At 46.7% G+C, this 22,496-nt stretch overlaps 1 protein-coding gene across 2 annotated transcripts; it reads left to right on the top strand.

Moving 5' to 3' along the window:
* The first annotated feature begins 33 nt into the window (after positions 1-33).
* On the top strand, positions 34-21,869 carry NANS (N-acetylneuraminate synthase). 2 transcript variants are annotated; one of them, XM_027039517.2, is made up of 6 exons: positions 34-255; positions 4,386-4,601; positions 16,101-16,200; positions 17,012-17,166; positions 19,637-19,903; positions 20,625-21,631. In XM_027039517.2, exons 1-6 carry the CDS (start codon positions 124-126, stop codon positions 20,673-20,675), a joined length of 921 nt encoding a protein of 306 aa, XP_026895318.1. In that variant the 5' UTR covers positions 34-123; the 3' UTR covers positions 20,676-21,631. The 2 variants fall into 2 exon arrangements, with proteins under 2 accessions (XP_026895318.1, XP_014934957.1); XM_015079471.3 differs by lacking the exon at positions 20,625-21,631 and adding an exon at positions 21,639-21,869 and having other exon boundaries at positions 36-255.
* Positions 21,870-22,496: the final 627 nt, after the last annotated feature.

Genomic DNA, 22,496 nt, shown 5'->3' with positions numbered 1-22,496 from the left:
ATTGGCTGCGCGGCGGCGGGCTGACGTGGCGGAGCTGACGTGCCTGGGCAGGCTTGTGGTCCCCGCTGGGCTGCGGACCGGACTCCCGGCGGGCAGTGCGGCGCCGGAGCGCAAGCCGCCGCGATGCCGCTGGAACTGGAGTTGTGTCCCGGGCGCTGGGTGGGCGGGCAGCACCCGTGCTTCATCATTGCCGAGATCGGCCAGAACCACCAGGGCGACCTGGACGTGGCCAAGCGCATGATCCGCACGGCCAAGGTAAGGGCAGAGCCCGCGAAATAGAGGGCGGGGATCGGGGGCGGGGCCGCGGGAGAGCTGTCGGCGGGGAACCCGGACCACGTTCCTGTGCCTCTCGGTGCACCGTGTGCGACCTGGCGTCCAGCTTGCAGTTGCGTTTCTGAATCTTTGGAATTCTCATCCCTCTCCACGCTCCTGACTGCATTACAGCAGTTGCCTCCTAACCCGACCTAACTCCCTTCTGATGGCACCGTGATCTTTCTAAAACACAGGTTTGATCAGGTCATACCCCTGCCTCACAACTTCAGGGGCTCCCCGTTGGCCGCGGGTAGAGTCGAAACCCTTTAACATAGACTTCAAGACCTTAATGACCTGGTTCCTTCCTGCCTATCATTTTTCATCTCTGATATCTTTCAGCGACAGTGAATTACTTCCAGGAAGTTCAAAAAGTTCCTGGAAGTTGCTTTGGTCTCTCTCACTTGCCATTCTTTGTGTTTGGAATATGAAAGGGTTAAAATGCTAGGACTTTGGGTTCAAATTTGGACGCCACCACTTATCAGCTGTGTGAACATGGGATAACGATTACTTAACCTCTGTGATCCTCAGATTCATCATTTGAAAATCGGCTTGGTAATAGTACTTAACCTCAGAGTGGTAAGGATCAAATGAGATGATTTATGTTAAGCTGTTAGCACAGTACTTGGCACAGAGGACTCAATAAATGTAGCGATAGGAGGTTTATGCATATTATTAACTGCTCCCTCTTGGCAAATTTCTACCTCTGTACAGATCTACTTGGATGCTTTTTCCAACCCTTCCCCTCAAGGATGGGCCCCTATCCTTGTTCCCACCAGATTGCATTGCCATTGTCTAAGTTTCTTTCTGTCTTGTCTTAGATTGTGAGACACTTGAGTGGGGGGACTGTGGTGTTTTCATTGTGATTCTAGCCCCCAGCATGAGGTCTGCACTGTGATTCCTTGGTTTAGAGATTGCTCACTGCATCTGGTTTTTTTTCCTCTTCCCTTCAGTCAAAGCTGTTCACCTGATGTCATCAGTTGTGATTAGGTTTTCCCTTACTCTTCTTTGCAGAGTAACTCTGCTTTTATGGAAGTCTACTGAATCATAAAAACAGTTTCTTTTAAGCTTATTTATTTGTTTTTGAGAGAGACAGCAAGCGGGGTAGGGGGCAGAGAGAGAGGGGAGAGAGAATCCCAAGCAGGTTCTGCACCATCCGCGCAGAGCCCCATGTGGGGTTCGAACTCACGAACTGTGAGATCATTACTTGAACCAAAATCAAGAGTCAGATGCTAACTGACTCAGTCACCCAGGGGTCCCCATAAAAAACACTTTTAAAGAGTGACAACTGCTGATGTTTTTGAGTGCTTACCCTATCAGATACTGGGCTAAATGCTTTAAATGCACCATCTCATTTCATTCCCACAATACAATATACATGGTAGATGCTGTTGGTCTCATTAAAGAAATTTTTTTAATGTTTATTTTTGACAGAGAGAGACAGAGTGTGAGTGGGGGAGGGGCAGAGAGAGAGGGAGACACAGAATATGAAGCAGGCTCCAGGCCCTGAGCTGTCAGCAGCACAGAGCCCCACGCAGGGCTCGAACTCACAGACTGCGATATCATGACCTGAGCCGAAGTCGGTTGCTCAACCTACTGAACCACCTAGGTGCCCATGTTGGTCTCATTTTAAAGGCTCAGAGAAATGACTTGCCTAAGGGCACACAGCTAGTAAATGTTACATTGCATAGCTTTGCTCCTAGCCAGAGGGCTCTAGCTTTTGTGCTATAACATTGTTTTCTAGGGGGAAAATTCCTGCTCTTAATTTAGGGAACAACCTGTTTGTGGAGATGTGACCTCTGAATGCTAAAGTTGTAAAAATACCTAAGAGATGTTGAGGCCATGGAAAGAAACAGAGTTGTTGTTGTTGTTGTTTTCCTGCTCTTTTAATTTTGGAGGTTAGTTTTGGGACGGGGGAGAATGAAGAGGTTGAGGCTTTGGTGTAGTGGAAAGAACACTGGACTGGAGTCAAGAGAACCATTTACTAGCTGAATATTCTTGGGCGGGTGACTCCTCCTCTCTAAGCTTCAGTGTCACTTGTTTCATAGTGTGTGCTTGTTTTTGTGTTTAAATTTACAGTAGTGGAATCTTTTGAAATCTTTTGTATTTTAGGATTTTTTTAAGTCTTTGTTGCCAAATAAAGTCACATTCCATGTTTAGTTACCCAGAGTTGCTCAGACCATGAAACGAATCTATTTGCAATATTAAAAGTTGAGTTCATTCAATTATTTTTGTTTTCTTACAGCAAAATATTATTGTAATTATATGCTATATATAAAATATAAATGTATTATAATTAGAGGTTGCCTAATTGAATGTACTTTTAATTGCCAAATTTTGCTGCAAATGGAGCATCACACCTTGGCCCGTCTGGAGTTCTGCCGCTTGTCATTTGCCAGGAGAGAATCCATAAAACCTTGAACAGAGAAACCATCAACATTTTAGTAAAACAGGGACGGGGATTGTGTTTTCTGAACCTGGAGTTCACCATAGAATTAAACAGTTAAAAGACGTCGCTCAGTTTTAGGAAAGAAGCTGAGGAAAGCAGAGGAAGACCCTGCTCTCCTCCTCCTACAACTGCTGTCTTGTGGAATGTGGTAGAACTTTCTCTGACCTCTTGTGTTTAGTAGTCTCTGCCACTTACTTTTCTCATCTTGCTGTAAAGGAAACGTTTGCCCAGAGCAGACAAGCTATTTCACTTCTTGAAGGTAAGTCCACTCCTTGAGGTAGAGCTGAGAAGCAAAGGAGGCAGGAAGCAGCGCTCTGTGGGGCCCTACCCCCTAGCTTGCTGGAGGCCTGGCTGTCGCAGCGAGATCCAGGTTACAGTCAGGTTGCAGTCGTGAGCCAGGAGACAGACCTGTCCTGCAGCCTTAGGGAAGCAGTCTGTCCAGTCCAGCCAGAGACTCGCTGTGCAGCTGTACTCGGATCACTCTGGGCCTGGGGATCTTCCTGTGGACAATGAGAGCTCTGTTGCCCAAGGTCACTTTCAGTTCTGTGTTTTGAATCTTCCTGACCATGCCATCTTGTGGTCTTTCCAGGAGTGGGAGCAGAACTGTTAGCACAGATATTTCTGGAGCTGAGGTTTTCAGCAGTGTGAATAACTCTGTCTCCCTAAGTGTCCGTGAGTTGAGACTTCACAGGGTTTTCCTTCATCTTTCTATTGAGTAGTTTTTAAAAGCAATTTTAAGAGCTTGGGGGCTGTGTGGCAATAGAATTATGACTTTTAGAGTCGGACAGTCCAGATTTTATGTTATAGTTTCTGTTCAGTAAGACTGGAACTTAGTTCTAAGTCTTGTTTGTTTGCTTTTTGCTCCAGAACCTCTTGTTCAAACAAGATGCCATGCAAAACGCACAAGTGCAAAACAGCTAAAGCAGAGCTGTTTCCTGCCCCGTAAGGGGCTCCTCAGAACGGTGAAGGGTCCTGGAGCTGGCCCAGAGCTGCTGTTTATGTAGATGGAGACGCCGAGTCCAGAGACAGGAAGTGATTTCTCCAAGCGTTAGCAGATTCTGACTTCCCCTCAATTCTGGCCTAGGGCTCATTTTGCTATCCTCTGCTGAGTTACCCAACTTAAAATCTTCTTTAGCTCTTGAATTATTTTCAATATTCTAATATAAAATAAAATTTAAAAAGCCTTCATTTTTTCCTTTTTGCATTTTAAGGGGGAAAAATAGGGGGAAGCTCCATCCCCAGCCTTTGTTTCAAGATTTTCTTCCTTCTGCCCCTTTTGCCACTGTCAGTCAACCTTATTTTTTTTTAAATATTTATTTATTTATTTATTTATGGAAGAGCACAAGCAGGGGAGGGGCAGAGAGAGGGAGGACAGAGGATCCGAAGCGGGCTCTGTGCCGGCAGGCTGGCAGCAGTGAGCCCGATGTGGGGCTCGAACTCACGAACCGCGAGATCATGACCTGAGCCGAAGTCTGATGCTCAACCACGCAACCGACTGAGCCACCCAGGTGCCCCTCGGTCAATCTTTATATTTAAAGTTACTGATGTCAGAGCAGTTGCCCCAACATTTCTCTCCTGTGTGAGAATCCAGGACAAGTCACTGAAGGAGCCCTGTTGTGTGTTGCAGGAGTGTGGGGCCGATTGTGCCAAGTTCCAGAAGAGTGAGCTGGAGTACAAGTTTAATCGGAAAGCCTTGGAGAGGCCCTACACGTCGAAGCATTCCTGGGGGAAGACGTATGGGGAGCACAAGCGCCACCTGGAGTTCAGCCATGCCCAGTACAGGGAGCTGCAGAGATACGCCCAGGAGATTGGCATCTTCTTCACTGCCTCAGGAATGGATGAGGTGAGTCCTCATGATTCCCACTCTGTTACTTACCACTTTAGCAGACCCAGGGGACAGCAGGCGGCCTGGTGGCTTTTGGCCTAGAGTCGGCTCCAGCCCTTGCTTGAGACTTTTGTGCTTTCTGGACCTAGAGTTCCCCATCACATTAACCATATCAATGCCCCACTAAATGGGAACCCAATGGGAGCAGAGGCCCAGTGAGGTTTTGTGGGAGGAATACCAGAAGTTTCCAAACCAGTTGTCTTTGGGAGTGGGGGGCAGCCACACCGGAATCCCTGAGTCCCTCAAAGCTTGTGGGAGACCCGTGCCAGACCAGTTTTCTCCCAGTGGAAAATGGCCTGGACTAGGAATCAGGAAACCTCCATTCTGATAGGGGTCTGGCACTTGCTGAGTGGCCTTCGGTGATTTGGATGGGGGACATTGGTGTCATCCTGAGTTGCTCACAGAATGGCATGCTGACATCCTGGAAAAGTCCAGCTGGTGCCAAGTCTCAGGTCCCATCTGCTTTGTGACCTGCCTCTGTGAGATTCTTTCATGAATTCTTTTTTGAATGTAAAAACTGTAATTGTAAAAATAATAGATAATCACAGAAAGTTTAGAAAACTGACCCATAATCCCTATAGGGTGGTTCTCTTTGTAGATTTCCTCCTGAAGTCTTTTATATACATGTTTCATTGCCTGGTTGCTACATTTGTGAATATTTAGTTGTACATGCTTTTCCCATTTACCATTATATCACCAGCTTTTACCCATATCTTGTTTTTTCTTTTTTCCAACTTTATTGAGATATAATTGACATATAAATCCCCACATCTTGTGCTTAAAATTTTTAATAGCAATACAGTGCTTCTTTTGAGGATTTATAATGTACCTAACCGTTTCTCTACTTTTGGACATGTGGGTCAGTTCTTTGTGCTTATAAATAATGCTGGACGTGGACGTGGACATCGTTTTTCTGTGTTTTGTGTTGTTTCCTTGGGATAGCTTTGCAGACATGGATCATTAGATGAAACCTATGAGCATTTTTATGACTCGAAACATCTGGAATTCTTTCAGTTGATCAGAATATTTGAAACACTTCCATTTCATTCTGTGGGCCTCTCTGACCATTTGTGCCACTGTTCCAACCCCAAAACAGGGCTGCAAATTGAGCTGAAAAGAAACGGAAGTCTAGCGTAGGCTGTTGGTAGTTTTTTTTTTTTTAATGTTTATTTATTTTGAGAGAGCGAGCAAGTGAGCATGAGCAGGGGAGGGCCAGAGACAGAGGGAGAGAGAGAGAATCGCAAGCAGGCTCCTCACAGTCAGTGCAGAGCTCAATGTGGGGCTTGAACTCACGAACCTTGAGATCGTGACCCGTGCCAAAATCAAGAGTCAGACGCTTAATCAGCTGAGCCACCCAGGCGCCCCACCTGTTGGTAGTTTTAACAAGGGTGGGGAGGCAGAGAACCTAGGCATCTGTGGGAAATGACACATCCAGGCTTTAGTTCTGTGGCCCAAATTCATCCCTTAATTTGCAGCTTTCATAAGCATGACATACTTCAGCTCCAGTTGTGCATTTGATAATCATAATTTTCTACTTTTGAGTTATGTGTTACGGCTTACAGAGCATCTTCCCGTCCAGTAAATATATTTTATCCCTACTGTGCCCCACTCTGCAGATGAAGAAATAGAGGCTCTGAGGGGCTGGGAGGTTTGTGCAAAGTCACACAGCTGGGAAATGGGTCTTGAAGGCAGATCTGATGTGTGGTACCATGTGTTTTCTCTGGTCCTTCAGTTCTGCCTGGGCATCCGTGCAGGTGTGTGTGGCTTTGCAGAGCTCAGCAGAGCCTTTGGGCATCTCCCTTGCTCTTCGCCGCCTTGATGTTGATGGCCTGAGAGTCTCTAAGCCCAAAAGCTTTCCTGGGGACAAGGGGAGAGATTTTTTTATGGAAAATGTTCCTAAAGAGGTTGCTGGGCATTTTTCTGATCCCAGTTTATTTTTTTTTTAAACTTTTTTTAAATGTTTTATTTGTTTTTGAGACTGAGAGAGACAGAGCATGAACAGGGGAGGGGCAGAGAGAGAGAGGGAGACAAAGAATCCGAAACAGGCTCCAGGCTCTGAGCTGTCAGCACAGAGCCTGATGCGGGGCTTGAACTCACAGACCATGAGATCATGACCTGAGCCGAAGTCGGACACTCAACCGACTGAGCCACCCAGGCGCCCCTTTCTGATCCCAGTTTAAAGAGCACTTCCTCTGGGAATTCTTCCTGTTCACTGGCTTGATTCAGGCCCCTCCAGATGTATTCTTCTGGTACTCTTGTAATTGCGTACTCTTGTGTGTGTACTCTTGTGTACTCTTGTGTGTTAACTCCTCCCTACTAAACTCCGAGCCCCACAGCATCCCTGGTGCCTGGTGTGCAGCAGGTGGTTGGGAAATACTTGTTGAAGGAATAAATGAATGAGCCAAACAAAAAGGGTTAGTGGAGTTTTTTTTGTTTGGTCTTTTTTAATAGTTCGTTTTTGAGAGAGAGACAGAGCACGAGTTGGGGAGGGGCAGAGAGAGTGGGAGACACAGAATCCAAAGCAGGCTCCAGGCTCTGAGCTGTCAGCATAGAGCTCGACATGGGACTCACACTCATGAATGTTGAGATCATGATCTGAGCTGAAGTCGGCCTCTTAACCAACTGAGCCACTCAGGCGCCCTAGTGGATTTTTTCTAATTAATTTTTAAATTTTATTTAAATCCAAGTTAGTTAACATATAGTGTAATAATGATTTCAGGAGTAGAATTTAGTTACTCATCACTTACATAGTTTTTATCAGATTCTTAAACGATCTGTAAATTAAAAAAGTTTAAGCAGGAAAGAATGTGGGCTTTAGGATCTGAAAGACTTGGGTGTGTTTTTGGTTTTACTATTAGCTAACATTTCTTGAGTATTGACAATGTACCAAGTTCTGTGCTAGGTATTTTAAAAATATCAATTCATTTACTCCTCTTAGCCTCTTCAGATAGGACAATTTTTAAAAAAAAATAGTTATTCATTTTTGAGAGAGCATGAATGAGGGAGGGGAAGAGAGAGGAGGACAAAGGATCCAAAGCAAGCTCTGAGCTGACAGCAGCCAGCCCATGTAGGGCTTGAACTCCCAAATCATGAGATCATGACCCGAACTGAAGTCAGACACTCAACCGACTGAGCCACCCAGGCGCCCCGGGTAGGATAGTTATTATCCTCATTTCACAGGGAGGGTGTCAGTAGTTACGGATCAGCTAAGCCAGGCCGACTCCAGAGCCCTCCTGCCTGACCACACTCTCCTTTCATCTCTCTGGGCCTGTTTCCTCTTAAGTAAAGGGCCATGCATTGATTAAAATACAGAACATGCAGGCCTTGTTTTCTGGAACTGGTGAGACCGTACGTGTAAAGCACACGTCTCAAGGCAGGACTAGGTCTGTGTGTTCACTGTGAACTCAGATCCTGACATAGTGATCCTGGTACATGCCAGTACCTGCTTAGTCGGTGCCTTGGTGGAAGGAAGCTCACACCTAGAAAGTGACATTTGTTTTCATAACATGCCTGTTTCGCATTACTGCGGGTTCGTGGCGTTTTGGGATTGCCCTTTAGCAGTCCCTAGGACTCAGGCACTCAGAGACAACTGAGCCCCCGTCCTCAGAGGGCAGGTTTGGGTTCAGGAAACTACTCATCCTTCCTGTGCTAAACGTGAAACTTTTGGTCTGATTGACTTAGTAACGAGTCAGTATTGGGCAGGTTTGTTTCTGTAGGGCCCACAGAGCTCTGGAGAGAATTTCCAAAGAAGATTACAACAAATATTTTGGATCCCTAGTGTTGTCTTTGCAATAAGCACACAGCCTTTCCCAGAGTGGCTACTTTAAGAAGCACTGGCATTTGGAGGACTGAGTCCTGCCTGATCTTTTTGTTAAAACTAATTAGTCTCGGGGATGTACTTGCCTCCCTCCTCCACCACATAATTGCTTCCCCAGGACAGTTTTCCTAAAACCTGACTGTATCCAATATTGAGTCCATAGAAGGGGGAAGTGGAAGAAAGGTCATTTGGGAATTCCGCAGCAGTGACACCTGAGACCAACAATAACACATGAGAGTAACGGGAGGAGTGTGGCGGCAGTTTTCAAAGTGTGGTCCAGGAACCGTGGGGGAATCGTGAGACCTTTCAGAAGCTCCACCAGGTCCAGACTATTTTCGTAGTGATACTCAAATGTGATTTGCCTTTTTCACTGTCATACTCTCCCACGTGTATAGTGGAGTTTTCCAGAAGCTGCATGATGTTCGATGACGCCATTCCGCTGGCAGTACCTGAGGAAAGGTATGCTGTATGCTCTCTGTTTTAGTAACAGCTCTTTTCACAGACCATACAATTCACCAATTAAAGCTTACTTTACAATTCATTTGTTTTTATTGTTTTTTTAATGTTTATTTTTAAGAGAGAGAAAGTGAGCAAGTGAGTGGGTAAGGGCAGAGAGAGAGAGAGACACAGAATCTGAAGCAGGCTCCAGGCTCCGAGCTGCCAGTGCAGAGCCCCATGCAGGGCTTGAAATCACAAACCATGAGATCATGACCTGAACCGAAGTCAGACGCTCAAGTGACAGAGCCACCCAGGTGCCCCCAGTTGTTTCTCATATATTCACAGTGTTGTGACTATCACCGCAATTGATTTTGGCGCTTTTTTACCATGTACCCGTAAACAGCCATTTCTCAATCCCCCCCAATTCCCTCAGGCCTAGGCAACCACTAATCTGCTTTCTGTCTCTATAAATTTGCCTTTTCTGGACATTGCATATAAACAGAACGAGACAATATGTGGTCCTGCATGTCTGGCTTCATTCACATAGTAACGTGTTCAAGGTTCGGCCGTGTTGTAGCGTGTATTAGTACCTCACTCCTTGTTATTGATGAGTAATATTCAGTATTATGGATATAGACTACTTTTTATTTACCCATTTGTCAGTTGATGGACATTTGGATTGTTTCTACTTTTTGGCTAGCGTGACTAATGCTTCCGTGAACATTCCTGTACAGGTTTTAGGGACATGTTTTCATTTCTCTCCAGGATATATGGTAACTCTGTGTTTAATTTGTGAGCAATTGCCAGACTGTTTTTTTTCCAAAGTGACTGCACCTACAATCCTCCTAGCAGTATATGAGGGTTCCAGTGTCTCCACATCCTCACCAACATTTGATATGATCTGACTTTCTGATTCTAGATATCCTAGGAGGTGTGAAATAGTATCTGGTCGTGGTTTTGATTTGCATTTCCCTGATGGCTGATCATGTTGAGCATCTTTTCATATGCCTATTAGCCATCTGTATACCTTCTTCGGAAGAATATCTGTCAGATCCTTTGCCAATTTTTAATTGGGTTATTTGTCTTTATATATTCTAGATAGGAGTCCCTAGTCAGATACAGATTTGTGGAAATGTTTTCCATTCTCTGGATCGTCTTTTCACTTTTTGATGATATCCTTTGAAGCACAAACATCTTTAATTATGATGCTGTCCAATTCATCTTTTTTGTGTGTGTGTGTGCTTGTCTATTCTTATGATTTAAAAATTTCTCAATTTTAAACCACATTGTGGTCTTGCTTACATAGCTGTGAGTCTGGCTAAAGCAAAAAGTGACAATAACACCAAAGGTGGGAAGGACGCAGAGAAAATGGATCATTCATACATAGCTGGTGGGAATGTAGAACAGCATAATCACTCTAGAAAATAATATGGTAGTCTCCTTTTTTTTTTTTTAAATGTTTATTTATTTTTGAGAGAGAAAGAGAGACAGAGCACGAGCAGGGAAGGGCTAGAGAGACAGGGAGACACAGAATCCCAAGCAGGCTCCAGGCTCTGAGCTGTCAGCACAGGGCCTGACATGGGACTCAAACTCATGAACCACGAGATCCTGACCTGAGCTGAAGTCGGGTGCTTAACCGACTGAGCCACCCAGGTGCCCTGGTAGTCTCCTTGTTTTAAAAACAACTCTATTTTAATACAATTCACATATGGTGTCATATCACAATTCACTCACTTAGAGGATACTGGTAGTTTCTTATAAAACCGGACATGTAAAAGAATTTTGTACCTATGTGTGGGGATGGGTTATGACTGAACTAACCATTCATAATATATATGTATATCAAATCATGTTGTACACTCAGAACTAATACATTGCTCTGTGTCCATTTTATCTCAGTAAAAAATAACCATTTATTGCATACCTGAAAAAAACACTACCACAAACTAGATGTGTGCTCATCATGTTGCTTGCCATGCGTCATTTGGTAATTTCTCCCAAAAGAAATGAAAACGTGCATTGACATAGAAAGCTGTACATGCATGTCCATAACAACTTTATTTGTAACAGCCCCCAAACTAGAATAACCCAGATAGTTCTCTGGTAGGTAGGTGAATGAACGGTTCCAGCCATAAAAAGGAGTGAACTGCTGATACATGTTGTGGCTTGGATATATCTCCAGGGTATTACGTTGAGTGAAAAAGCCTGTCTCAGAAGGTTGCATACTATACCGTTCATTTTATGGAGCAATCTTGAACTGACGAAATTACAAAGGTGGAGAGCAGAGGAAGGGTTATCGGGGTTAGGGAGGGGAAGGAAGGCAAGGGGATGTGGCTGTAAAAGTGTAATACATGGGATACTTGGAGTGATGGCACAGTTTTGGATTGTGACTGGTAGTCGTGAGTCTGTGCACATGGTAAAACTGCATAAAATTAAATACACACACACACAAATGAATACATGTAAAAATGGTGAAATCTGAGTAAGATCGGTAGACTCTTCTCAATGTCAATTTCCCGGTTGTGATTTTGTGTTCTAGTTTTGCAAGATATCAACCATAGGGGACAACTAGGTGAAGCGTACATAGGAATTCTCTGTATTATTTCTTAGAGCTTCCTGTTAAGCTAAATTATCTCAAAATTAAAAGTTTAAAGTTAAAAAAGCCCAAATTCCTTAGTTTTAATTTTAATTCAATAAATATAAGTAGCTAGAACCTACATAAACAAAAGCCCTGTAGAGTCCGTAGTAATTTTAAAGAGTGTAAACCTTTTGAGACCCCATGCCGAATGTCACATACCCAGGCCGTTTGATCTCATGGTTAAGTGCATGGACTCTGGGGTCAGATTTTGAGTTTGAATGTGGTTCCGCCTGTCATTCTGTGTGGAGGTTGTTGAACCTCTTTGTGCTCCTGTTTCTTCGGCTGCTAAGTAGGGTTAGTACCTGAACCCATCTTGCAAGGTTGTTGTGAGGATGAAACCTGATTGTTGATATACAGCATAGCACACAGCCAGCACTTAGCAAACATTAGCTACGGTGAAGGTAGGCAACCTGCGCCGAGTGTCAGGATGCCTGGCTTCTTAGCCTGACTCTGCTCTGAGTTGATCTCAAGTGTGAGCTTGTGGAGACCCTTCCCTCTCTGGGTCTCTGTTTCCTTTCGAGTGTGAACCCGCTGCCGTCCAGGGGCTCTCCCAGCCGGAGAAGAGGTCCCTAAGGGCACTTACACCTGGAATGAGGACTTTCCTTCTCAGTCCGTGTCGCCAGGCATGTGAGCTCCAGGATGTGGACTCTGAAGGAGAGAGGGCACCTCCTTGCATCTGTGAGGCTGCCTGGGAAAAGTCACCTCTTTAGATCTTTAGATCGTTCGCTCGTAGGTAGCTTGGAGCTAGAAGCAGGAGCAGCCGGGGAGATGGAGGAGAGCCCGGGGATTGGTGGGCGGCATCTGCCTCTCAGCCTTTCCCTTCGGTTCCTGTCCCTCTGCTCCCCAGGAAGCCCTTCTGTGTGTGTGTGTGCAGCGCGTGCTCTGCAGCCACACTGCCTGAGTTCAGGTTCTCAAGTTGACACTTTGTGGGTTCAGGTGCCTCATGTGACCTTTTTGAGCTGCAGGTGTCCCATCCGTAAAAACAGGATAATAAAGGTGCCCGCCCCACGTGGCGGTGGCGAGGTGTTGGGTGCGAGGGCCGTGCCAGACCTGCATCCACCGAATGATGGCCATTCTGTTATGCAGAACCCTTTGGGGTTGTTCTGTTTCACACTGTGTAGACAAAGAGGCTTCTCTGCCCTGGGAATGCCATTTGTTCCCAAGGATCCTCCTGGCTGACCTGGGCGAAGGCAGTGAGGGGAAATGCATTCTTAAGAGCCTTTACAAGAGTTCATTTGTTTTGCTTACCAGGTCCCTTTGCTGAACCTGCACGTCCTGTCTGCCTGGCTGTTGGAAATAGGTTGGTCCCTTGTTCTGTGTTTACCTGGCAGGTGGCTCTGAGTATTTACCCACCTTAACTTCCTTGTGGACAGTAGCCATTTGTGGCGTGCCTGTTTTCTCCACTCTTTGTGCTGTCCCAAGGTGTTCTTCATATGCTGAGGAGAGGTTGTGGTGTCGTGGAATTTTATTAAGGCTGAGAAAACTACCAGGGCACCTGGCCAAAGCTGCAGAGAGGCTCGTGGGATGGGGCTGAGATGAGTAGAGTTTCTTTGGTCTAAATGGAGAGTTCTATTGAGAAAGCAAATGGAGGCCATGACGGTCGAGGTGGCTCCTGAAGGACGTGCTGCCCTCACACACAGGTGCCCCATCCTAGCAGAGGTGCCCTTTGAGGCGCCCTCTTTCCTCCTCTCTTCTTTCCTTTGCCACCTCCACCAGCAGGGCACCCCCCTGCCCAAGCCGTGATGCACTCTGACAGGGCCACGGGGAGTCTCACATCCCATGCTTCCCCCCTCTCATCATTCTGTCACGCTGGGCAGCTCGCCAGGACCCCGTTCTCCACGACTCATCACTCTGGGCTGCTTTTTCCTTTTCCACAGGATCCAAAAGCTGAGAGCAGGGGAAGGGGCTTTAGAAAAATCCCAACTCCTCTTCTTGCTTTGGTTACCCCTCAGATCTGTGGGTCATGATGCAGAAAGGGGACTCTGTGGGCACACATTATCGATCCTCGTTGATAATAATTATTACCAATTAATTCTTGGTAATAAAGCCTCCCCCCCCCCCCCAATAAGCAAGGTTCTGAGTTGAATAAGTTTGGGAAGCACTGGAATTAAAAAAATAAAATGCTAGACAAGTGATTTCTTGGGACTCTGTAAGAGGGAGCTCTGGCAGTGCAGCATTTCACTGAAACCAGGTTGCTGGTTGGGCCCTTTTCTGTGTATTAAGCCAGCTGGATGCCCAGGGAAGGTTTTGTCAGCAGAATTCCTTCCAGACAGACTGAAAGCCTTTGTGCTGCGGGGTGGGAGGGAGATGTGAGGCTGCCTGGCCTCGCTGTACCCCTAGATGAAAAGGGGATGGACAGCAGGGTGGGCAGGATTAGGGGAAGCCAGGGAGTCCCTGGAGAACGGGGGGGTGGGGGGGAGGTGGCACCGGTGCTAACCTAGCCTCAGGGGGCCTGGGCACGGCAAGACAGCCTCAGGATGGAAGGCTAGGATCTTCCCCATTACTGAGGTTGGCACCCTTTTTGCAGAGATGAAGCCACAGTGGCAGTGTTCGGAGTGACCGCTAGGTGGGACTGGTTCTCCGGGAGGACTGCAGACAGGCCCCTTTCCCTTTGGAGAGGAATTTGTCCCCTTTCTTCACTTGAAAACTAGAATTCCAAGCAGATTTTCCAGCCTTCGTAGGTAAGCTTCTGCGAAGTGTGTTCTCCTGCATTTGGTTTTTCCTCGCTCCTGCTTGCCCTGTGCCTCTCCTGAGTGGGCTCATCCTCTGTGCCCTTGGGGGCTTTTTCATCAGGAGCCATTTCTCTTAGAAGTTGAACATTATAAAGAAGAAAACTTAGCATAGGGTTTTCCCTCTTAAAATAGAAAACACTCTATCTGCCAGATAGAATGAGAAAAGTGGGGGAAGTCAACTTTGTTCAATAAACACTTTAGAAGGAATGTTTTTCATCCTCCATCATAGGGCTGGTCAGCAGTGTGAGAGACACGTGAGCAGGAGAGGCCAGGTGGAACAACATGGAAGGGAGAAGAGAGGTGAGGAAGAAATATAGCAGAGGGAAGACCGTGAGAACCGCAGTACAGGTAGTTTAGCAGGCTTGGAAGTGAGTCGAACTCAGACCACACTGGATGGCGTCTCTTGGACCCAGGGGGTTGTGAACTGCCTTTGAACTGTTCACTGGCTGGTTACGCACCGGGTGTGGCTTTCTGGTGGCTGTAACCTTCACGATATTAGAGGATTTACAGATGAGGAAAGTTAGTCTCTGATTGCAGCCAGTGATTGGAGTAATTTGTCACCTGCAGACAAGATGGAAGGAAGCTCAGGCAGCAGCAGCGAGTTGACCTAAAGCGCCTGCTGGCCGAATGACCTCATGCTGTTCCTGGCCACCCTATGCCCTCTGGATTTTCAGGCACGGTGACCTAGCTCCTTGTAAAATAGGGTTCACGGAGCAGCAGCGGCGGTCTTACCCAAGAACTTAATGGAAACACAGACCCTCAGGCCCCACCTTAACCCAGCAGAGTCAGAATTTGCGTTTCATCTGAGCAAGATCCCCAGGAGATTGGTGTCCCATATTAAAGTGTGAGAAGCAGTGACGTAGCTGATCAGGCCTTCCAAACCTACTTCTGAAACCCAGGCAGCATTTTACAATAGATCAAACTTAGATATAGGGAAACATTCTGAGATAGATTCTCCCCACTTCTGATTTCCTACTTCAATTTTTAAAAATAGTAAAAAATGTAGTTTTTTGGGGTTTTTGTAATTTGATGACCAACTGAGACTTTTACTCTTAAAACTTGTGGCCCACTGATTCCTTTAGCAAGCGTTCACTGACACTTGCCAGTTTCCTGATGCTGAGTCTTACTGATGAATCCCAGTGGAGGTGAACGATGGTAAAGGGCCCTCCATAGGTAACCTCAAGCAGTGACGTTGTGTCAAAAAAAGTGGATGAGGTTTGTTTTTCCTGTGGGCAGCATGGTTTGGGGCTGAGAGGGTTTGGGTTTGATGGGCCCTGCCAGCTGTGGACCACTATGTCAGGCCTGGGCCATAAAATGCTTCATTTTTTCCCCGCTTTTGGCAAGGATTGAAATGGCCTCATTTCCTGGCTATTTGGATTTGAGTAAAGGGTGAGGCCTTTGGGAGCCATTCAACTTTCTCGCCACCCAGTTTCCTGGGTCAGGATTAGGTTGTTCAACCCTTTTCCAGTTGTTCACTGGGCCCTGGGTCCCTTGGAAGGCAGCTCTTCTCACCACTATACCACCAACACACACTCCCTGGGTCCCCTGGGAAGGGACGTCTCGCCTGGGGTCTGAATCTTTGGCAGATCTCATCACCAGTACAGGCCAGCATGCAGTGTTGTTGGACAGATGGATGGGTGGCTAGGAATGAAAGAAGGTTTGAATGTGAATGAAAGGACTGGTAACACATCTTTGCCTGCTTTCAGGTTGTTGCGAGAGTCCCTCTTGCTGGGCAAGACCAGGGGGGGTTTTCTGTTTGTGGCTCCTCGCCTGACCCGAGGGCAGTAATTTTGAACGGTGGTGAGAAAGAGCTCCTTCTTTGGTTTTTATAGATGGCAGTTGAATTTCTGCATGAGCTGAATGTTCCATTTTTCAAAGTTGGATCTGGGGACACTAACAATTTTCCTTATCTGGAAAAGACCGCCAAAAAAGGTAAGTGTTTAATTTTTGCCCTAAAATGAGGGAGTCCAAACCTTCCCATTTTTATTCCTTTAGTAGAACCCGCTAATGAAGTCTCCTGAAGACAGACTTTAGAAACCTCTTTTCAGTTAGCATATACTTCCACAGTTGCATGTGCTGACTTGAAAGAAATTAAGAATAAGTCAGTTTTGATAAGAACTTTTAAAATTAAAAATTATTTTATTGTGTTGATTTATATGAAATTGAGGATATGGCAGTACAGAGGAAGTTCTGACTTTGAGAAATAGTCTTGATCTTGTAGAGTATCTACCCTCCTCCATTATGGTTTGGAAAGTGGGTTTGCAACCTGAATCATCTCGTTTGATTCTCATAGCAGCCCTGGGACTGAAGTTGGTTATTTGATTTTGATGTTTCATACTACTTCATAGATGAGGCATGCGAGGCCACATAGCTGGGAGGCGGCCGCTCCGGGGCTCACACATCTGCTCTCGAGTCGGGGGCAGTGCTCACCCGACCATGCTGTGCACACTCTTACCCCAATGAGATGCTCACCTTTCTCTGAGGAGTGTGAAATTCCTCTGCCTCCTTGATTCAGTTCACTTTGCTAAACAGTAATATTGAGGGTGAGGGGAGTCTCCATTTCCTCTGGGTTGAGGGCAAGAATCCACCAAGCTCCCCTCTCACCATGCAGCGGCTGGCACAGTGTTGGAGAGATGTCTGTGGAGTTCATTTGAATGATGAGACCAGCAATTGGGGTATGCTTGAGGGACAGTCAGAACCCCTAAAGAGAAAGTCATGATGGTGTTGGCGTTGGGTCACTCAGGCCGCCCAATGGTGATCTCCAGCGGGATGCAGTCGATGGACACCATGAAGCAAGTCTATCAGATTGTGAAGCCCCTCAACCCCAACTTCTGCTTCCTCCAGTGTACCAGTGCGTACCCGCTCTCCCCCGAGGACGTCAACCTACGCATCATCACGGTGAGCAAGCCGTTGTCTGACTGGGCCTTTTCTTGGGTCATTTACTGTGGGAAAGAGGGGGCCTTTGTTGTAACCAAAATTCTAACCCATCTTGACATGCTTCGTGTAATTTGACCCTCCATTCACAATCTCATAGTTACAGAATTAAATTAGAACCGACTGTGCAGTTAAGGAAGCAGATATAAATAGGGTGATTATAAATTAAATTTTCTGAAAATCAATCTTAATTTTTCCCACTATGAAATTTTAGGTGTGAGTCCTCATAATTGCCTCTCTATATTTTCTGTATCATGTGTATTGGCCATTAGAGGTCCCTCTTCTGTAAACTGCTGGTTCATACCCTTTATTAGTACGTTGTCTTTGGTGTCTATGTGTGTGGCAAGATACAAGATTTCCCATTTTAACTGTTTTTAAGTGTACAGTTCAGTGGCATTAAGTACATCCACACCGTTGTGCGACCATCACCGCCATCCATCTCCAGAACTTTTTCATCTTCCCAAACTGAAACTCGGTCCCAGTTAAACACGAACTCCCCATTCCCTTTACCCCCGGCCCCTGGCAGCCACCATTCTGCTTTCTGTCTCCATGAATTTGACTCCTGTAGAGACCTCATCTAAGTGCAATCCTACAATATGTGTCCTTTGTGTCTGTCTTTTTGCACTTAATATAATGTCTGCGAGGTTCATCCATATTGTAGCGTGTGCCAGTATTTCACTGCTTGTTGAGGCTGAAGAATATTCCATTGTGCGTATGTACTGCGTGTTGTTTACCCATCTGTCCGTCGATGGACATTTGGGATGTTGCCACCTTTTGGCTATTGCGAATAATGCTGGTAGGAACACTGGTGTACAAATATCTGTCCGGTTTTCTTCATACTGAGTTGTAGGAGACCTTCTTGAAACTTCTGGCTTTTCTTTCTCTGCGCTGCTTGCCAGCTCTGTTGTTTTCTACCTATAATCCTGAGCCTCCCTGAGGCCCAGATGGGTTACAGTGACAGACTTGAGGGAGCTTTCTCTCTCCCAGGATTTGGTCTATCCACCTCAGTCATCTTACAGATGGTGAAATCCGGTCCCAGAGGGAAAAGGACTCTTGCCTGAGCTTTCACAGCGTCGTGGTGCAAAGCTGGGACTACAACCCTTTGTTTCTTGTTGTCTCAGGCCATCTCCATCCCTACGTGCTTTCGCCTCGTGGCACCTGAAGCTCCACTTAATTAGAAACATGTATATGTAATTATCATACAAAAACGCTGTAGTGATATTAGTGGAATTGCAAATATACACAGACACACAGTTAATCTTGATACTGCAATTAACCAGTGTCCTTTTAGATTTTCCTTTTAGTAACAGTATTTGACATTCTGGCTTTTTCCACGAGAGTATAAACTTTTGTGCATGTTGCTACACAGTCTTCATATTTAACTTAAAAAAAAAAATTAGCCTTTTTTGAAAACGGACACTGCTGTCTCTTTACCTAAATTTGTGTCTCTCCCAGTTGGTGGTTTTTTCTCCATTTCTAGCTTATCTCTAAACCATGTTATTTTAAAAATTTAAACATGGTTTTTAAAAAAAACTCAAACAGCTCTGAAAACATAATCTAGAAAGTAAACGTGCTTTGGAATCCCATCCCACAGAGATCACTATAATGGGCAGTTTACTGTTTGAGACTCCAGATATTTTCCTTGATTTTCTTTCTCTGTGGAGTGTGGCCCCTTTCCATTCTCACCCAGGCTGCCGTCATGGCCTCTCTCGATACCAGGGCACAGTGAGGATTCAGTTGCCCGCTTGCCCCGTCCCGGGCCCGGTACAACCATGTCAGAGCAGTTTGACCCTGTCACCTGCATTCCTGTGTTCATTATGCACCCTACAGCCTGGTTTTCGGGGCCTTTGCCACTCAGCTGCCCTAATCTTATATCAAACCCCATCTGGGTCTTCCTACTACTCTTAAGCTTTCTGGTCACCCTCAATGACAAGACTCACTTGACGAATGTCTTTTGTTACATTCAGTGAATTCTAGATCACAGATTAGTTAATTATTTAGCATTTCCACCAAAGGATTGTTTCGAGATTGGGCTGCATATATTATTGATGACGATGTGTGTGCATACAGCACACTTGCTTTCAGCAGCTCAGGCTAATTAAATGTGACGGCTGCTTTTTGAATGAGTTTCGGCAATCGGCCATAGTTCTGTTATTCCTGGTGGTTCGCGCGGCGTGAAGCATTCCTGGAGTGCATTCTTGATAACGGTAGCCATTATTTTGGCAGCATTCCAGCGCGCTGAGTGCTTTTCGTGCATCTGGAGCAGCCCTGGACAGGTACCACTATTATCCCAGGAAGGAGAAGCTCAGAGAGCCTCAGCATCTTGCCTGTAGTTGCACAGAGTGAGCAGCTCAACAGGGACTCCAACCTAGCTCTTCCCGACTCTGCACTGTATGCATAATTTAGCCTTTTCTCTTTTTTTTCTATTTTAAAGGAATATCAGAAGCTCTTTCCTGACATTCCCATAGGGTATTCTGGCCACGAAACAGGCATAGCGATATCTGTGGCCGCAGTGGCTCTGGGCGCCAAGGTTTTGGAGCGTCACATAACTTTGGACAAGACCTGGAAGGGGAGTGACCACTCTGCCTCGCTGGAGCCTGGAGAGCTGGCCGAGCTGGTGCGGTCCGTGCGCCTTGTGGAAAGGGCCATGGGCTCCCCGACCAAGCAGCTGCTGCCCTGTGAGATGGCCTGCAACGAGAAGGTGGGTTCTGCACAACTCTGCCAGGCTGCACTCCTCTGAGTGGGGCCGCAGTGGGCTTATGTGCCAGTGGAGTCAGTACCAACCCTGCCTGAGCCCGGGCCGACCGTCTGAGTGTCTCTGGGCTCATATCAGCCGCAGGAGAAGCTTGTCACTTAAGGGAGCCTCAGCAGTTTCTCCGGCCTCCTAGAATCACGTTACGGTTTCCCACCAAGTCTCTGAAGCTTGTGGCGCCAGTGCTGTAGACACCAGGAGATGTAAGGGGGTGGGGGTAGAAGGCACCTGGGTGGTCAAGCCTGGGGTCCCTTGGAGTAGGTAAGCCTTGAGAAACAGTTGGGCCGAGGGGTTCCGTGAGGCACCGGGAGAAGGGCCTGTGATACACGGAGGCACCCCTAAACGGAGGAGGCCCTAGATGGACAGGGCCATGTGTGGTGCAGGGGTTTGGCGACGGGGGGGGTGCGCGAATCTTCCCTCAGGAGCAGTGTGAGCTGTGCAGCATTGACCTTCAGACAGAGGGGACGCTGAGGCCAAGGACTGCCTGGTTTGCTGACCACCTGGGCTTCTTGGAAGCTGTGGCCTAGACCTGTCCTGGCCTCTAGTCATACAGCCCAGTGTCCTGGGGCTGCCAGGACTGCAGCCGCTCCTGATCTGCTGTGGCTGTCTGGGTCGAGGCAAAGACCAAACACCAGGCATGCGTGAAGAACGTTTTCATCTTTTATTCTAGTGGGGCCTGATTGCCTCCCTCAAATTAAAGATGCGAAGTACCAGGAGATGAAAATAACAGTAAAAGGAAACACACTGCCTTGCAGAAGAAAAGGAGAGAGAATCACACCAGAAATGCGGGAGAGTTGCGCCCTTACTTTGGTTTTGAGCCTCTTGGCTCCCTGGGCAAACAGCGATGGATAGTGGGATGCGTGATCGGATAACATCCGCTGACAGACCTTTTGTCCTGGCACTTACTTTTAGAATTGACTCCTTGGCCCTCACATGGTGCAGTGATTTGTTCAACAGCATTTAGGGACAAGACATAGAAAGGCTGGTCATGAGCTTCTGGTACCCTTCATTCCCCTCGGCTGCCTGTCCTGCCTGCCCCTTCGTAGGTGGCCCCTTTTCCCGTCCACTGAATAACGGCACACTCGGTCTTTTGTGAGCTCTCCATATTCTTATTTTACCGAGCATGGTGGCTGTAAGGTTTGTGTCCCTTAAGAGCAGTGGGCCAGGAGTCAGAATCCCAGTTTCTTGCAACTTTGGCCAAGTTTTCTGCCCTCTGTGGATCTCAGTTTAGTTTCTCCGCGTTTAAAATGAGATGTTGAACTGAATGATGACAAATCATAATGTTCACGTACTGGGAGCATGTTCCAGGTAGATGACATATATTATTACCACTAATTCTTGTAGTCGTCTGACATGCTGGAGGCACTATTATTTCCCATCTTACAGAGAAACTCAGGCACGGCTTGTACCCACCTGAAGGGAATTTGGACCTGGTTCTGTTTGGCTGTATAATCTGAGCCCTTTCCTTTACACTTTATTGTTAAGGCCCCTCTCTGAGTCTCTAAGTTCACCCCACACTGGCTAAGTCCCCACTCTGTGTGAGGTTCTGTTCTAGGCACCAGTGGGAGAACAAAGTCCCTGCTCCCAGGGTACCTGTGAAGACTGGTCAGGGACCTTGGGTATAAAACAACATGTTCCAGTTAACTTCTGGGAGGCTGGCACTGAGTCTTAATTTTATCCACAGCTGGGCAAGTCCGTGGTGGCCAAAGTGAAAATTCCAGAAGGCACTGTTCTAACGTTGGACATGCTTACTGTGAAGGTCGGTGAGCCCAAAGGCTACCCTCCTGAGGACATCTTTAGTCTGGTGGGCAAGAAGGTCCTGGTCACTGTTGAAGAAGATGACACCATCCTGGAAGAATCGGTAGAAAATCATGGCAAAAAAATCAAGTCTTAAAATAAAGTGCCGTTCTCTGAATTCTGAATTGCCTTGCTCGTACTGTCGGGGGAGGTGGGGCAGGAGTGATGGTCTCCAGAAACCTGGCTTTCATCTACTCCTCCTCCCTAGACACACAGTTTTGGGCCAGGCCCTGTCTCAATCCCGTAGGAGGGATACAAAGAGCAAACATGTCAGTCTCTGCTTCATGTTGGCTGGCCCAGAAGGGGAGGTGGGCTCAAAAGCAAATCATTGTTGTCCAGCTGCTGTGTGGGTACACAGGGGCGAAAGCTCACTGTACAAGGCCCTCTTCTTTAAGCCTTCTTTCATCCTGCCTATAAAGCCAGTCCACATGACCCCAAATCTCCCTTCCGTCCTGACCTCCAGCTGTCTCTTCGCCGTTGCCCTTATTCTCTCCCTGCCTTGGGCCTCTGTATCCAGTGAGCTGTATAGTGATTGGTGGGCATCAGAGAAGGGGTTGGTCAAGCATCTTGCAGGCAGAGAAATGTTAAAAGCCTGCATATATCTGTGAGCGAAGAGAGAGAAATGATGTTCATTCCTTTCATCAATATGGAGGTTCTGCTCTGTGCCAGGCCCTGCTTTAGGTACTGGGATTCAGCGGTGAGCAGCCCACATTTCTTCATGGAACTTCACTCAGATGGGGATAGA

This window comes from Acinonyx jubatus, chromosome D4, assembly GCF_027475565.1.
Source record: "Acinonyx jubatus isolate Ajub_Pintada_27869175 chromosome D4, VMU_Ajub_asm_v1.0, whole genome shotgun sequence".
Lineage (NCBI taxonomy): Eukaryota > Metazoa > Chordata > Mammalia > Carnivora > Felidae > Acinonyx > Acinonyx jubatus.
This window is presented reverse-complemented; position numbering and strand designations above follow the sequence as displayed.

Bases quoted from the DNA above. Each gene is read 5' to 3' on its own strand.
- NANS (XM_015079471.3), top strand. From the start codon at position 124: ATGCCGCTGGAACTGGAGTTGTGTCCCGGGCGCTGGGTGGGCGGGCAG. The intron at 4,602-16,100 runs GTGAGTCCTCAT...TGGTTTTTATAG, and splicing joins CTGCCTCAGGAATGGATGAG to ATGGCAGTTGAATTTCTGCA. The intron at 16,201-17,011 runs GTAAGTGTTTAA...TGGGTCACTCAG, and splicing joins GGAAAAGACCGCCAAAAAAG to GCCGCCCAATGGTGATCTCC.